A 17,000-nucleotide genomic window follows, 5' to 3' on the forward strand; every position below is an offset into this window, starting at 1 on the left:
ACAAGGTTGGGAAATCGCAATTTAGAGCTCTACACGCGGGTAATTCTGGACTCGTACTGTTAGTCTGGGGATGGAATTGGAATTGGAATTGGAAAATCTGCGCCAATGCAGTAGTAGAAGGGAGCGTGTTCCAATTCTATTCTTATGCCAGGTGAGAGGGAGGAAGTGAGGGTTGGGCGCGATAAGAGCTAGAGGCACAGAGTAAGCACTTCGTATGTGCATGTACAGTACGTAGTACATACGCACCGACACAGACGGAGTGATTACAATAATAATACAGGTACGAGCGCAATACGAAGTACGTAGGTGGAGTTAGTGATCTGCCTCAGGCGGTTATCCCATCTCATCAACCTATCCTTCTGAAGTTATGTTGCTATAAGAGTTCAGCTGTTCCCTTCCCCTAAGGTACAGAGAAACCAAACAACGTCAGAGTACGAGTACCTAGGGACTTAGTAAACAAGCCCTCACCAGCATCGCCAGACCCTTATCGCGCAATGCTACGCTGCTCCAGCAGCTCCAAAGCTCCAATCAAATAACTTGCCCTTGCGACGCTTCTTGGCCGCTTTGAGTCCCCACGATGGCAGCTACAAAACCCGCACATGACCATGAACTTGACCAGCGGGCGTTTCGCCGTCGGTCGGGCTGCCACGCATTATTGCATTTCCGCAATGTCGCAATAGGTTCTCGTTGACACATCGCATCGCCACGCTTTAAATCGCGATCGTCGCCCGAATGACTCGTGATCGCCCCCGTTGACTGCTTTCGGGGTTCCACGAGGGGGAACGGCGGTGTGGGAACATATTGATTACCTACCTAGGTACCTCGTGGTGTAAGACTGGAAGTGGTGTTTATAAAGTAACCCTACCTTATTGTGCCTAGTACCAGGTACGAGTAAGTCACGAAGTACGAGTGAGTCGGTCTTCGGAGACGTTGCCGGGACAGATAAGAAAAGTGGAAGAGCGCTTGCTTGATGCCCTATCTACTTGTACACCCTCACACCCCGTTGTCGGACCGCTGCGACTAGATCATCATCATCCAAAAAATATCGCCCTTCTCTCCTTCACTCCTGTTCTCTTCAAGCCCCCTCTCTCTGCGCGTTTTATCTCCTTAAAAGCATACTATATGTGCGCTGTACCACCCTTCCCTCAACACTTTGTGAGTCAAGCCCCCTATACTATCAATACGATGCCCGCCCAGAAGTGAAGTATGATTAGCGAACAAGGATATCCCACTAAGAGTGTAATGCCTTTGTTCAATCATCTCATCCCATCCCTCTCCATTATCCTCACACAAAAGGCGGCCTTTGATTAAGAGTGTTGAGTGTTGATGCGATTTCAGATCTCTCCTTAGATTTCAACAATCTGCAGTAGTCACAATGCCGGGTGAAGCCTCTGATACCGGGAGTAACACCACGACCGCCACCATCAATAGTCTTTCCATGGGAAGGCTCAATGGCAAGAATGCTATAGTCACGGGAGCAGCCGGGTCAGTGATGATCGATCTTTCAGTTTCTTTTTCTAGAAGATTAAAATATTTTTCATTGAGTTTGAAAGCCTAGCAAACATCCAGTGGTGGTTTGCTGAATGCGAGTATATGTGGTAATTTGTCACTTTATGCTTCGAAACTCTTTACCTGTGCATTAAAATATTACTTCTTTCCTCTAACTACCCTTAATTCATGTGCTTATTTCTTGATATAACTTTCGTGCTCCGGTTGTATGCCGCCATTGTACAAGAAGCTGGAGACATTCTATCCCAGGACGTCCTGTTGTCCCCTCGAACCTCACCCGCAGCTCAATGCTTACATTGTTTTGATATAGGGGTATTGGTCTTGAAACATGCATTCTTTTCGCCAAAGAAGGCGCCAAAGTTCTCATGGCTGATATATCCGGCCCTGCCCTCGATAACGCCGCCGCCAAACTAAAGAAGCTTGTCCCGTCCGTCATCAAGGTTGAAACCCGGGTAAGTAAATCTAATAACATCAAATATGTTTTGGCTCATAGGGGTTTAGATTGCCGATGTCTCAAAAGAAGCCGATATCAAGGCCTTGGTCGATAATTTAGATGCTTGGGGAGGGGTAGATATCATGTTTAACAACGCCGGCATCATGCACGCTGATGATGCCGATGCCATCGACACCCCTGAGAAAATTTGGGATCTCACCCACGATATCAACGTCAAAGGAGTCTGGTTCGGCTCTAAGCATGCCATCCTATCCATGCGGAAGCACAAGAAAGCTAAAGGCTCGATCATCAATACTGCGTCTGTCGTCGCATTAGTCGGTTCAGCAACCCCTCAACTAGCCTACACCGCGAGCAAAGGCGCCGTCCTAGCAATGACGAGAGAGCTGGCAATTGTCCACGCTAGAGAAGGCTTCCGCTTCAACGCACTCTGCCCAGCACCTCTCAACACGCCACTATTGCAAGACTGGCTAGGTGACGACCAGCCTAAGAGACACAGACGCGAAATCCATTTCCCATCTGGCAGGTTTGGTGAGGCTATCGAGCAAGCCCAGGCAGTGCTATTCTTAGCGAGTGACGAGTCGAGCTTTATCAATGGCCAAGACTTTGTTGTTGACGGTGGTATGACCAAAGCGTATGTCACACCCGAAGGGCCGCCACTTGCAGCACCGAAGAACAACGCCTTCCTCTCGGAGCAGGTGGATGCTATTCGGGGCACAGGTCTCCCGAGTGTGTCATGAAGCGGCTCGAAAGCTCTCAACTTGAGCGGGTGGGATTAAGCCTTGCTATATTTACTTAGCTAGCGGGTTGAATAGCATAGATTTCAATTACCGTTGTCTTCCTTCCCCTTTACTATGCGCTGAGTTCTCGTTAATACATGGAGCGGTTGGCGTTGAACACATTATATCAACTACTAGTATGCAGACCCAAATACCAAGCTTCTTCTAAATCCGTAACAATTATACGGTTCTTTATTTCCATTGTAGCTATATTTATTGCTAATCGTGAAGTATTTGCCATCCCACCTCTCATGAGAAATCTTCCGAAGATGTGTCTGGCTATCCATCCTACATGACATATTGTAGATATTGGAGTGATTTGACGATTGGGTAAAGGGACACGATAGAGCGGATAGGAAGTTAGGTAGAGTAGCTACCTACTTTGAGACGCTATAATGGGTGATAAACCACGGGTCTTCAAGAAGAGAGATATAGTGGAGGTTGTTGGTACTAGTGTTACTGGTGCTAGAGTGTATAAGAATGAGATGCAAAGTACCCCAAGCTCAGGAAAATAACAAGACACTTGATACGTGATGAGAGTGTGGAGTGGGTGTGCGGTCCTCTCATGAAGTCGAGTAGAAGCCGCATATAAGGCTAGGTACCTAAGGCAAGTCATTTGTCTGTCTGCCTGCCACCTTTCCCACCGCCCGCCCAATCTGCCATACCCACCTAAAATACCTATATAGAATAAAATAAGGGATTTGGTACAACGAAGTACAAGGGCGTGGCACTTGGTCAAGTGTGTTCGGGTCAAATTGTACTTTCGTTGTCGCCAGGGACGATAGGAAAAAGAGGGGAATAATAATAAAGCGAAACAACAAACAAAAACAAAAACGACAAGAGATGTAGGCATTCGATACCGGGCTGAACTCTTTTTGCTTCGAGGATCCACCGATGGTAAACAGCTAGATTTTTTTTTTTGATCTCCTTTTCTGCGTTTTCTGCGTTTTGGGCGGATGTTGAGATGTTCTTTTTTTGGTTGGCTTCGCCTATTCTGGGCGGGTTGCGAGTTAGTTCAAATCTAACCAGCTTCGATTACCGTGGGATACGACGCGACCATACTGTCAGCTTATTTACCAGATCAGCTTCTGTTACTCTGCTCTGCTCTGTAACGCCTTCTATTACATCGGTATCTGCTTTTATAGGTTTCTATGACACCTCTCCTCGGTTTGATAGAATACCAAGGTACTTACTAAGGTGACAAGTTGGCGGATTATATTACCGAGCTGAGAACTTAAGGGCCGATCTTGCAGCCCTGGATTAGGAACTAGTTTGGGCAATAATTCAGATCTTATTAATTACTACTTAGTAACTTTTCCACCGCCCATTTGACAGATAAGTTCCTGAGATCACTATAATGTTGGCCTACGCCCACGAAGAGCACCGGCACATTCGTTGCATGGACCATGCTGACCAATGTCCCTACCATATCCCCCACAGTATCACATTTGGAGATAATGAAGCCATCGAGCGAGCGGCCTGATCCAAATGCAACATTGAAATTTCGGGCTTGGGCAACCGAATCGGTACCCACCAATGCCTGGAAACTGTTAGTCAGGAGCACGAGGCTTTACAAGGGGAACATACCTCGCCAACCATGAGAATCTTATCTGGCTGGGCGAATTTGGCAAACTTCTCAAGAGAGGACATAAGACGTTGATCATTGTGCCGCCGACCAGCTGTATCAATAAGAACGACATCGAATCCTTCTTGTGCCGCAAATGTAACTGCGTCTTTCGCAACATTGGCTGCATCCTTTCCGTACCCCTTCTGGTATAGCTCAACTTTTCCACCTTCTCGAACAGTTAGTTCCTTTAGATTGCGGACATGAACAGCCAGTTGCTCGACTGCGCCAGATCTGAAGGTGTCGCAAGCTACAACAAGGACTTTATACTTGTTTTGGAGAAGGAAAAAACAAATCTTGGAGAGGTTCGTTGACTTCCCAACACCATTAACACCCACGATGGAAATAACATATGGTCGTCGCTTTTGTAGAGAGAGTGACGATGGTGAGGTGACTGCGTCAATCTCTCGAAGAAGATCCAGAGAGGAGGTTGGCGTGAGGATTTTCCGTAAGGACGACTCCATTGCAGTCTGGATCCTTGCCTGTACACCTGCGTAATATTAGAGATGAGAGGCGATACCAGACACTATTGCAGACTTACTCTCGAAATTCCCAGTCTTAACTCCAATTAACTCCCGCTCGACGCCCTCGCATAATCGAACAGCCGCTTCGCGCGCAACGTTTTTTCGCAAAAGGTGGTCCTCCATTCCTTTCATAGCCTTGTCGAGGTCTTCTTTTGTCAAAGTCTTGCCTCCTACGACATTTCTAAACAGCCCTCCAATCGCACTAATGCTTGACCCAACTATACCACTTGAAGCGGCAGTCGTCTGTCCCTTCTTGGCGTCTGCTGACGCTAGTATAGAGTTGACTTGATCATCTAGATCCTTTAAAACAAACTGTCCTTTGCCAGTCTTTGAACCCCACGACTCCTGATCAACCTGTTCCACAGACCCAGGAAGAGTTTGTCCTTCGTCTTCCCCCGAGGTCGCGCCATTCGCAGGAGCAGAGTAATCGAGCGGAGTATCACTGTCCTCATCCGCCAAACCGTCTGCATCCCATTTTCTTCCCTTCTTTGGCCCTGCTGACTTCGCTGCTCTAGTCCTTCTCGAGTGTGACTCGTCCCCAGAGGAAGCGTATGTTGATGCAATTGCAGCTTTGCGCGCTCGTCTCGACCCTTTTCCTCCAGGTCCTCCTTTACCAACTAGCAAATGGCTTGCAGGTGTACTTGGGCGTGATGTATCTGGCGTGGCAATAGGAGTCGACTCGTTCGAGGTTGAGTCCTTGTTGTACTTTGGACCACCTTTCGATAATAATCCCGGCAACGGGGGCGGCTCATCACGAGCATCTCCAGCGCCAGAAATAGAAGATTCTTGGAGTGAGTTCGTAGATTGGGGGGCCCGGGTATCTTGATTAAGTGCAGTCTTCTCTAGCTCTCGTACTTGTTGGTCAAAATATTCGTCAAAATGGCACTCGACAACGGTAGTATGTGGCTTCTTTAATTGGTCTCCATATAAATCCACAAAGAGGGTTTTAATATTGTCAACGAGTTTGTCAATCCAAGAGAGGTGGAGGAGTGATCGGTAGACAGCCTACACATAGCAAATCAGCACATGGACTGGGGTATAGGCGCCGGACATGGTAACAACTTACGACAAAGATAATACCTAATTCCTTCACAGCTGTCCACTTCACAGTATGTTGATCGTATTTATAGGGAGGGTTATTGGCAGCAGATACATCGTCCGCGACCCCAGATCCAGGATGTGTGAGAGTCCGCTCTTCGATGAAGACATTGGTGATCAGGCTGTTGATAATAGCAGGGCTTATTGCGGAATAAGTCTTGGACCATAAGACCACGCCCGATGTGGTGAGAATCTCAAAAGTATCCAACATCTTCGTATTCGATATTAATATTACCACTTCACAATGTAGTGCTTGGAAGACGAAGTGGTAGAGGGAGAGGCAAACAGATGTAGAGGTGTCCCCGTCGCAAAAAGCGAGCCTTGTCCCCTGTACGAAAGTAGCCAAGCAGCCCTGATAAGGGCTGCCGCCACACAACCACTCCCGAGTATTACCCGAGACATCACACAGCCACAGTCGCGACGACTGCTAGAAGGTAAAGGTGTTCAAGGAGCTCTCTAACAATAATATCGAATCCGCGCATCAGGGAGCATTCGATATATATAGGCACCCGCCCCTCAACACCTCCACCTACGAACGCATCTTTGCCTTGATCATAGTCCCCCGAGTAAAGCGCAAAGATGCAGCGATCGCAGTTCGGAAACCCGCCGCCAGCCACATCTCCTCCTCTCCATCACCCAGTCCCGCAGCATGTTTCGACAGTCCCCCAGCTGCGATCACCACCTCCTCCCGCACCGCAGCACCAACACTCTGGCTATGGAAGTCCCTACCAGCCCCATGGCCAGTCCCAACCCCAGGCCCAGGCTCAAGGGGGAAATAATGCCTTTGGTGCATACGGAGGATTCATAAACGACCCGACAGCACAAATGGGCTTTCAAGTTGGTCTGGCCTCCCTGATCCGTCAATACTTTTGCAAGAAGAGATAGTCTGACTGATCAATATAGGCCAATCTGCATTAAAGCACGGAACAGAGTACTTAGAGCAGAACGTTAGCCGCTACGTGAACGTATCCGCCTTGAAACACTATTTCAACGTGTCCAACTCCTATGTTGTCAACAAAGTCGTCCTTATTCTATGGCCATGGAGGCATAAACCTTGGGCACGGAAGCTTGCTGGTCCAAACGGCCAATTCATGCCTCCTCGAGACGATGTAAACAGTCCGGATATGTACATCCCAGTGATGGCGCTCGTGACATATATCCTCCTTTCGACCCTCCTTGCCGGCCTTCGAGGCGCATTCCAACCAGAACTGCTAGGATATACGGCAACGTGGGCATTTTTCATTGTAGGTATTGAGATTCTCGGCCTCAAGCTAGGATGTTACCTCCTATCGATCGCGAACGACTCTCAGCTCCTGGATTTGGTTGCCTATTCAGGATACAAGTTCGTCGGAGTGATCGTCACACTAGTTGTGAGTGAGATATTTAACCGGGGGCAAGGAACAGGCGGCTGGCTTGGATGGACAATATTTGCCTACTGTTTTCTGGCCAACGCACTTTTCCTAGTAAGTTATATACTTTGCTCCGAGATGATATTTACTAACTTGCTCAGCTACGATCCCTGAAATACGTCCTCCTCCCAGAAAATGCCACCGACGAGAGAGGGGCAATGCAGACTGTAGCGCGATCTCAAAAGAGCCGAAGAACCCAATTCCTCTTCGTATATTCATACCCTGTACAACTGATTTTCATGTGGGGCCTCACGTCAATGTGAGCTTGGTATTGGATGGGAAAACGCATATTTCTGGCGTCTCGACCTCGGCGAAGGTGACGATGGTGATCAAAAAGGCATGGCAGATAGGGTAGCACATGGCCCGAACAAATGCGGCGTTTCAATATCTAATCGATTAAACTGAGTCGTAGAGCTTGTATTATAATAATGAATTGAAATGCTATATCCAAAAATTGCCATCTTTATGCCCTTTAACGCTGAAAGAAAGTGTGATTTGCCGCTCTTATGAGTTAGGTGTTGGAACTTGCCCCAAGCAACCAACTCTTCTTCCTCGGCCATTTTCAACTATGCTATGTTATTAAAGATAACGCGAACAGAAATATTCTTGAATTATACATGCATATGACATATGACCGTAAGTAGCCAGGCAGAAGGATAATGAATAGGATGCCGATAGTTAAAGTAGGTATTTAGATCTAATGGCTGCCTCGCATGTCTCCATGCTACCTCCCACCATATCAATGGTTGATGTCCATAGTCAGGTACCTAAGTAAAACAACGAGGTTTTGGGTTATCGCACATTGAATGAGAGATTGGGAGTTCATTTCTATCTTCTATAACAAAGACATGGCTCTAAAAAGGAGTCCAAACGCTGACAGTGGTGACACACATCCCAGGATCCAAACAGTAAAAACTGAAGCTTTTGAGTTTGTTAGGTTATACTGGATGAAACATCACAGTTGATTTTTTTCTTGGTCTAACTTGCCATATATAGCGCTATCCGTAAGCTCCTAAGCAATTTAGAACGTAAAGGAGGGAGATATAGCACCTCGAGTATATCAACGGCCCTCCTCCCGCCCCTTTTTTAAGCGAGATTCATAGACGGCGTAGGTCAACGGGAGCCTCAAGTACCTAGGTAGACAGGCTCAAGTTTGCGAGGAGGGATATCCAATATGACAGTTTATCGTGCTATCTACGTTTCAATCACCGAGCGCTAGACAGGACTAAAGCCAAGATACCGACAGTTCTTTACGGAGTCTAGGCTTTTAACATGGCTAGAAGCACTGCGGCGTATTCACCGGGATATGATAAGACTTGCAACTTATATCCCTTAGGATGTTATTCGTCGCACTTCAAAGGGTATCGAAAATACCGCCTTTTGCTCTTAGCCAAACAGGTACCCAAACGTAGAGATAACACCGTCGGGTATATGATTATGTATTTGATAGGGAGCACTTTTAGAAAATATCGCTCATTTTGCAACTCCAAACTCCGTCATAAGCAAGGCATCCTGTGCCGGTTCTTCTACCATCATCTCAATACCACCCCGTAAGCCTCAAGTCTCGGGAGCTTGTGCCCACTCGGATAGTGAAGCTACCTTCAGTCGGCATGACCCAATTCTGCTGCACAACATCCCAATAACTGAAATCGCGTCTCGTAAGATTGAAATGCACCGTCTGCGTCTCATTCGGCTCTAGATACACCTTCTCGAATCCCCTTAACACCTTGAGTGGAAAATCTACATGCTTTGCCTCGCCTTGCAAATCGGCGAAGCTGAGGTAGAGTTGGGCGACTTCTTTTCCTCCACGTGGGCCCACGTTCGTGAGGTCGACGGATACATTGGCGTAAACATTCCATAAGTCGGGGTTTCCACCCTCATCGCCACCAGCTTGGGAAGGAGGCTGTTGGATATCGTACCCTTCGGGGTAGGGGTACTTTCCTTTCTTGATGTCGGAGAGCTTATCAATGTAAGGATATACAAATTTCTTTAGTTTTCTGAACCCCTTTGGAAGTAAAGCTTCGCTAGCATCCGGGATAACATCTTCGAATTTTGGTGGAGCGATTCCAGTTGGTCGGGGGGCAGGAAGGCTGGATTTCGGGAGGACTGGCGTGACACGGAGATTGGCAAATTGGAATTTAGTGTATGAGAGCCCGTATCCGAATTCATAGGTTGGTTCCACGCCAAATTTGTCAAAGTGTCGGTAATCAATGTATAATCCCTCAGAGAACGTTTGTTGCGGTATTACGCCGTTGGCATGATATAATATCTTAGCTCCTGGGCCGTAATCATCTAGTGATTTACCGATCGTGTAGGGAAGCTTGCCGCTGGGGTTGACTTTCCCGAGGAGGATATCTGCAATTGCATTGCCGCTCTCTTGACCAGGAAGGTTGGCCATAATCACCGCTTTGATACCAGGAAGGTTGATCCACTTGTCAAGAATGACAGGCCCAACTGAATGGATCACAACAATTGTGCTACCTCGTCCATCGCCACAGCCTTCTGAGACTTCTGTGATGAGATTGTCGCCGTTGTGTTGAAGATATAAGTCATTTCTATCACCACTGATACCTTCAGACGCAATATATCCTTCGCCGCCGTCGGAATTGGCAAAAACAATGCAGATATCCTGGTCTTTAAGAATAACAGGTGTGCTCTTAAAAGGCGGCGAGTTTGTTGGGTAGTCTGTCACATAGACACGGTCTTTGTTGAAAGCTTCCTTGAGAGCAGCCGCCGGTGAAATCAAGTAAGGAAACTCGACGGCACCAGAGCCCCAACCAGAACCAAGTGTGCCTTGGTTACACCCTCGATCGGGACAAGCATTGGGACCATTACCCTCTCCTGAATCTTCTCCAAAAATCCCAATTCGCATGTTAATTTCGTGACCCTGGTCAGACGGCCAGCCGTCCTTGCTTAAGGGCAAAACGTTGTCTTTATTTTTCAACAATACTGAGCCTTCGACAGCAACTTGTCGTGCAATGATTGAATGTGCATCTTCGCCACTTCCTTGGACATTGATAAACTTATTGACGACTTTTGTGTCTTTATCATCAGGACTTCCGGCATTGATGACACCCATTTTATCATTTGTCCATGATGAAAAGTTAGGGCCTTGTCCATCAAATTTCGATTTGTCGTCCTGGCCTAGCTGATACCACGCGGCGACAACCCTTGTCACCATGTCATTGAGCCTTTCGATTGGTAAAGATCCATTCAAAACTGCCTTGCTCATCTCAGGGCCCCAAAGTGACTTCCCGGATGCCCATTTCAAACCATCCCCAGGCATGGTCATATCCAAACCCGCCAGCGCGCTTCCAACGCCGGACCGTTGAGCAAGCCAGTCTGATTGAACAAAGCCTTGGAAGCCTAACTCATCCTTTAAGATGCCATTTAGCAGTTTCGAGTTTCCGCAGGAGTATGAATTATTGAGCATCTGGTAGCTGCACATGACGCTGGCAACTCCTGCCTTCACTGAGTCTTGGAACGGCCATCCGTACATCTCATGGAGGGTCCTATCGTCAATATTCGATGACATAGCATTCGGCAAGCCCCACTCCCAGCTCTGTCTGAAATGCTCTTGTTCATTCCCAATAAAATGTTTGATCGTAGCCATAACACCCTCCTCCTGGATACCCTTAATTGTTTGAGCAGCAGCAATGCCTTGCAGGACTGGGTCGGTACCAAAGCCCTCCCAGTTTCGCCCTCCAGCTGGCATTCTTCCAAGGGGTCCTACGCATGGTCCTAACAAGACATTGATCCCCTTTAAACGTGCCTCCTTCCCATGTGCCCTGCCTCTTAGATACATGAGCTCCTTATTCCAAGTCGCACCCACCGTGATTCCAGCCGGGAACGCTGTGGCATTGTCGGCGAATCTCAGTCCAAGAGGACCATCTTGCAATGCCAATCCCGGGAATCCAACATGGATTGCGGGACCAGTATTTCCAACAGCCAGTCCCATCTGCCACCCAGTGCCAGTTGTAACGTTCACTTTCTCCGCCAGAGTCATCTTCTTGACCAGCTCCGCAGCCTTATTATAACTCTCGCTCCATTGTGCCACAGTCCCTCCGGGGGGTGTCGGATACCATGGCGGAGATTCTCCATCCACTGGCTTCTGTTTGTATAGAAACAAACCCCCACCTCCCAGTATCATCCAAAAGATGATGAGAACGAAAATGATCATAAGAATACATTTCGACCGTCGAGCACATATATTTTGCAGAGTTCGCAGCCACGTAGCTGGCTGGTGTGCGGGGGGAGGAGGCTTCGAACTGGTATCGAGGGGTTCGCTGTCCAGAAATTCCGTGGCGTCTAGATCGGATTCGCTGTCGGAGCGGTAGGCTTCTTCAAGAGATTTGCGCATTGGGATGCTCTCTCCACGTTTGTACGAGCGGAGAAGGCCCTCCCGGCTTTGCCCTGCTTCGTCGCGGCGATCCATGGTGATGCTATCTCTGGTCGAGGAGGTGTGCGACCGGTCTGGCCAAAGCTGAGACGGATGTACGAGTACGTTTACTCATGGAGTTCTTTTCAGTACCAGGGGCATTTAGAGCATGTTCAAATTTTAACTAATGAGAAGAATGATGGTTAACGAGTGAAAACAGTGCATTCACGGTAAACTGTCCACCAGTGGGTGTGTACAGGTCGATAATAACTTTCCAGGTTCCTGGAGTTACTCTTGGTTGGTGTGCAATGGTTCGACGATGTTCGGGAGACGCGCCGGGTCCGGGTCCGGGCCGGTTCCAGTCAGGGGCAGATGGGTGTGTCCGCGTACCATGACGACGATGTCATATTCCCTAGGCATTCTATTAATACTACACAGGGGAGTATCGTGAGTCATTGGGCAGCAGGACCATTACTAGATTCACTATTTAACACTTCGTAGTGCTGGTTTGGAGCTCACGACTACTATATACGAGTACGCACATACTAACTTGCAGTTTTGCTTCCGATGGCTCTTCGTTTGGCTCCAAGGAGAAGCCTTACGGGTCTGGCTTCGTGTGCCTCGAGATCTCCAGGGCCCGTTGCACGCCAATCCATGCCGTCTCTATCTACAATAAATACTCCTTTTCCCAATCGTACACCAGAATGCCATAGCGTAGCTGCAACCCTAGAATCCGTACCGCGGGAATACCTCAGATATCCTGTTCCTGATGATTGCCGGGTCCTTAAGCTTCCTGACGGTCGCAATCTAGCGTACGCAGAGTACGGTTCTAAGGCTCCCGACGCCCATCCATTTATCTTTCTCCACGGAATTCCCGACACCCGTCTTGATGCGTGCTTATTGCCTTCCGACCAGGCAATCGCTAGGAAGCTCAATATCCGCTGGATCGGCATTGACAGACCAGGAATTGGGTTGTCGACGTTTCATCCCAATCGCACTGTGCTTGGCTGGGTCGATGATCTAAAATGTTTAATACATCATCTAAAGCTTAGCAGATATCGAATATTCAGCGTCAGTGGTGGCACAGGATATGCCCTAGCTTGCGCGAAGCTACTACCGCGAGATCAACTTCGCTCGGTAGGCATTGGTTTTGGTGTCGGGCCATGGGAGGCGGGCCTGGACGGGGCGAGCCTGCTTAATCGTATCGGGCTCCGGGTATGGGAGAAGCATCCATGGGTATTTGCGAAGATCTTCGATCGATATGTTGTTCCTAAGGTTCAGATGGAAAGTCCGGAGAAGACGGAAGACATGATTCGGAAGCAGATCAAGTATTTGCCACAGATAGATATGAAGGCTTTGGGAAGCGAGGAAGTTATTCAGGGACTTGTCAAGATCGACAGGGAGGTATTTAGACAGGGTTCCTCGAAAGGTTATGTGGAGGACAACAAGTTAGCCACAAAGCATTGGGGCTTTGACTTAGACGAGGTTAAGTATCCTGGGATTAGGCTTTGGTATGGCAAGCAGGATGTCAATACGCCTCCTGAGATGGGGCGCTATATGGCTGCGCGGCTGTCAAATGCCGTGCTGAAGGAGTACGAGGGAAAAAGCCATTATACCATGTGGGATCATATTGAAGAGATGTTGGGAGATATGCTGCAAGACGAATGATGGAGGGTTGTATGATAGATGTAAAATAACAGGCACTCTCCACTCATTTAGATAGCCGGTCACGTCGTCTATTAGCAAGACGAATGATGGGGGGTTCTATGATAGATGTAAAATAAAAAGCACTCTCCGCTCATTTAGATAGTAGACCACTTCACTTCATTGGACGATTCTATTATTTTGTCTCAAGCTGACAGAATGTTAGTGAAGCAGCGCCGTTTTTGTTAGTCTATTAAGGATGCTACTATTATAACAGCCTAATATCACCCGACTCTATTTAACTAGGTGTACAAATCATAATTATTTTATAAATCAATGCGCTCTTGATCTACCTGCTCGTAGTTCTAAATTAAAAGTCTACTTTTTAATCCTATTATTAGTTAAACAATGCATTAGTTATATTAAAAAGGTTCTATTATTGTTAGGTTATAGGACTTAGAATAGAGGTATTAAAGTAATTAAGTTAATTAATTCTTCTCCGAGTCTAATCTAGGCTACTAGGCGGAGTTCTAGTTTATCTACTTATAGCTACTACTTTGGCTTGTTCCTCGACTTATAATCCTAATAACTATTACGATCACGAGGTGATCACTTTTCCTGATCAGAAAGGGATTCCCGGCACAAATATAGATGGTGACTGAGGTATAATCGAGCTGGGCTTCAAATAGGGGCCTCTGCGAGCTCTAGTAACGTTTCCGAGAAGGCTTCCATATCATGTTGATGCAGAAGGCTGCGGTATTAACAGAACAATTTTTTGTGCCGTTGATGATGATACTGCTTCTTGTTTCAATCCACCGGGCCATAGAAGAACGAGTCCACTGAGTTGTTTCGCAAGCGATAACTCTATCGAGTTGAGCAGCAATACAAAGCCTCAACTTATATGCAACTCCTCACAACCTATCGGACTTACAACTCGAAAGCTATCGTTACAGCAGTGTCTGTTTCACCACGAGGGAACTCCTTGCAGGAGTAGCCGAATATTACGAATATTATGGCGAGGAAGCAAGATAAGAAAGTGAATCAAGAAGGGATGAGAGTCGAGGATGTCACTAGCATATGGGTCAAAGATCTCATAAGGCTCTCTCATAATCGGAGATATTCGATATGCTAACTTCTCTCTATACTTCTACAGAAAACGTCACCCGGAGCGACGATGAAATAAAAAGCAACAGCATTGTGACTGTGCCTGCGGGAGTTTGCGCACTCTTATTCAATAAATAGAGTGGGGGTATTGCAAATATTACAATCAGAAATAAATAATTTCGCACTGGCCCAAAAGAACGCGAGCTAGGCATCGTTGTTGTAAAAAAGAGAGATGTGGCTGCCGGATCTCTTCAGTTCTATTATTACTCTAATACCTGAGAATACAAATTGCACTTCGCTATCTGGAAATGCGTTGTGATTTTCCTGAATACTTCTGGATCAAACGCTACCCTGCTCCTGTATAACGTGCCGACTAGCTTGAACACTAACTCAATAATCGCATGGATCTCAAGATTTCGATAAGTCTTTAGTGATGCTGAGATGCAGTTTTCTCGTAGCGCTGTAGACAAGTGGATGGTTGGAGTGATTAGTTCATAGAAGACTTTGCAAAAAACTATTGCACCTGTAATAGATTAGCCCAAATCGACAACAAAGACGGCGATCCTTCTCCAGATATTCCTAAATTTAGACAAGTAGGCGCATTTGCCGATCCAAAACCTTCCACCTTCTCACTTCCTGAAGGCTCGTGCCAACTCGACGGAAGTATACGCAGGTTTAATGATTTTACAAAACTGTACATTTCCTATTGATTTCTCCTAACCCACCTGCTCTGCTTCTCAAAATGCTCCCTTTCCTCGCCAGTCATTTGCTTCAATCCCTCCTCTCCAAGTTCAGCAAACATCTCGAGAGCTGCTTTATAAGTTTCATTCGAAATCCACCCGTTACGGGCAATAAAACCCTCCAATCTATCCCAGAAATCGGCCTGCTCGTTCCATCATTCACCGTCTCGCATATGGTTCTGTAAATCTTCCTTAGTAAAATGGATAGGGCAAGGAACATCGAATCTCATTTTATTCCAATGCCTTAGCATATTCATTAGCTTATTTCGTGAAAATAAGGATAGTAGGACACACTTCTTTAATCTGATTAGATACTGCTTAAAGGATAAAATATCTCTGTCTTAAGTGTCCTTAGCGAATTCGATTGTTTGTCTTCTTGTAATTCCATGAGGGAGACCGCTTACTTCGACAAACAACGAATCTATTTTCTTGGTTTCTGTTTCGTATAAATATTATACAAGGGATCTCTCAACCTGGTTTACGATCCGTTCTTTTTTGTTCTTTTCTATTTCTTCGTAATTACTAGGAAGTCGCAACATTACGTCGCCAGTGTAATTCACGAGCTTTGGATAGCCGTGTTGAAGGAACCGAGGACTAGCCCATACAGATGGGCAATCAATAAGGCTAGTGATTCGATCATCTTTGACGAAGAGATTTAGGGCATATATATCGCAATACCAAAGAGTGGACCGAGCTATCCTCTCATCTTTGGGGGGAATATACGGAGAGACTGAGGTATTTCTTATAAAGGGCGATATGAGTGTCAGGGGAATTCTGAGCATTAGATTATAAGAACATGTTTGTTGGTGGCCCCCGAACTGGCTACTGACTCAACTACTTAATCTGGTAAAAGTCAGCGACCTGGTCAGTACGCAGAAATAAAAAATCACAGTTCTTGTTATAGTGCTTTAATTCTATATAATAACGTCGAATAAGAGTATTTGGATTATATTTTGAATACTTAAACTATAATTCTGCCTCTTCATATTTCTTGGAAATTACGTAGTTCTATACAAAGCTACTAAAAATCGACTATTAGGTATACCTTACTTATTTTAGGGAAAAATAGGCGGGAAAGGTGCAAACCTCGTAGATAGGCCCAATTCGTATACATTAAGATAATATAGTCTGAATTACAGTATAAATTAAGTACATATACTATCCAGTAGTATATTAAGGTATTATACTTTAGATATAACTACTTCGAGGTACAGTATTTCAAATAGAAATACTCGCAATTGTAGTACTCCAAATAATAAAATTAATTTCAGGTAGTGGCGTATAGGGTACGCTAGAGTAAGTGGGAGCCGAATTAGGTCCCGGGGCGACTGCGCAAAAATTTCCTCTAAGAGATCCAAAAAAGCATTTTAGGAGGTTCCTATTTGAGCTCCCTAGGAGCCGGTTAGGTCCTCCGAATAAAGTTGTATAGGGGCGATAGCTTTTGTATAGTAGAACCGTAAATCACGATTAGTCATTGAAAGGGAGAGTGCGAATATGACTGAGCAACTTGAGTAGAGGGTGAGGCGAGGGTGAGTAGCGCCTGGGCAGAGCGGCGATGCCAACTAACTATGTTGGAGACGACAGTCTGCTAAATGTCGTCTGAGATTAACTTGTTCTGAGTGCCCGCCAAGCCAGGTCGCACGTGACTCATCGCTGCTTTGATCCTCGCCTCTGGTCACCACCCGTAGTAGCTCGTAGTCACCCTCTGTGTGTCTTTGAGATGGGCCAGAACGGGTCCCT

General features: G+C 46.5%; 5 protein-coding genes across 5 annotated transcripts; 3 read left to right on the plus strand and 2 right to left on the minus strand.

The window, feature by feature from the left end:
- Positions 1-1,375: 1,375 nt before the first annotated feature.
- BP5553_05897 (putative 3-oxoacyl-[acyl-carrier-protein] reductase FabG) lies at positions 1,376-2,700 on the plus strand (the record flags this gene model as incomplete). Its single annotated transcript, XM_032014520.1, has 3 exons — positions 1,376-1,485; positions 1,820-1,961; positions 2,011-2,700. The coding sequence occupies 3 exons, from the start codon at positions 1,376-1,378 to the stop codon at positions 2,698-2,700; spliced, it is 942 nt and encodes a 313-aa protein (XP_031869201.1).
- Positions 2,701-4,033: 1,333 nt separating this feature from the next.
- On the minus strand, positions 4,034-6,196 carry BP5553_05898 (Signal recognition particle receptor subunit alpha; the record flags this gene model as incomplete). The annotated part of the gene is made up of 4 exons (XM_032014521.1): positions 4,034-4,279; positions 4,327-4,853; positions 4,905-5,892; positions 5,954-6,196. The coding sequence occupies 4 exons, from the start codon at positions 6,194-6,196 to the stop codon at positions 4,034-4,036; spliced, it is 2,004 nt and encodes a 667-aa protein (XP_031869202.1).
- Positions 6,197-6,564: 368 nt separating this feature from the next.
- On the plus strand, positions 6,565-7,657 carry BP5553_05899 (Uncharacterized protein; the record flags this gene model as incomplete). Its single annotated transcript, XM_032014522.1, has 3 exons — positions 6,565-6,826; positions 6,889-7,448; positions 7,496-7,657. 3 exons carry the CDS (start codon positions 6,565-6,567, stop codon positions 7,655-7,657), a joined length of 984 nt encoding a protein of 327 aa, XP_031869203.1.
- A 1,274-nt stretch (positions 7,658-8,931) lies between these two features.
- Positions 8,932-11,829, minus strand: BP5553_05900 (Uncharacterized protein; the record flags this gene model as incomplete). Its single annotated transcript, XM_032014523.1, has 1 exon — positions 8,932-11,829. The coding sequence occupies one exon, from the start codon at positions 11,827-11,829 to the stop codon at positions 8,932-8,934; it is 2,898 nt and encodes a 965-aa protein (XP_031869204.1).
- Positions 11,830-12,426: 597 nt separating this feature from the next.
- Positions 12,427-13,440, plus strand: BP5553_05901 (Uncharacterized protein; the record flags this gene model as incomplete). The annotated part of the gene is made up of 1 exon (XM_032014524.1): positions 12,427-13,440. The coding sequence occupies one exon, from the start codon at positions 12,427-12,429 to the stop codon at positions 13,438-13,440; it is 1,014 nt and encodes a 337-aa protein (XP_031869205.1).
- Between the last annotated feature and the right edge of the window lie 3,560 nt (positions 13,441-17,000).

The sequence above is a fragment of the Venustampulla echinocandica genome, assembly GCF_003357145.1.
Source record: "Venustampulla echinocandica strain BP 5553 chromosome Unknown scaffold_3, whole genome shotgun sequence".
Classification (NCBI taxonomy): domain Eukaryota; kingdom Fungi; phylum Ascomycota; class Leotiomycetes; order Helotiales; family Pleuroascaceae; genus Venustampulla; species Venustampulla echinocandica.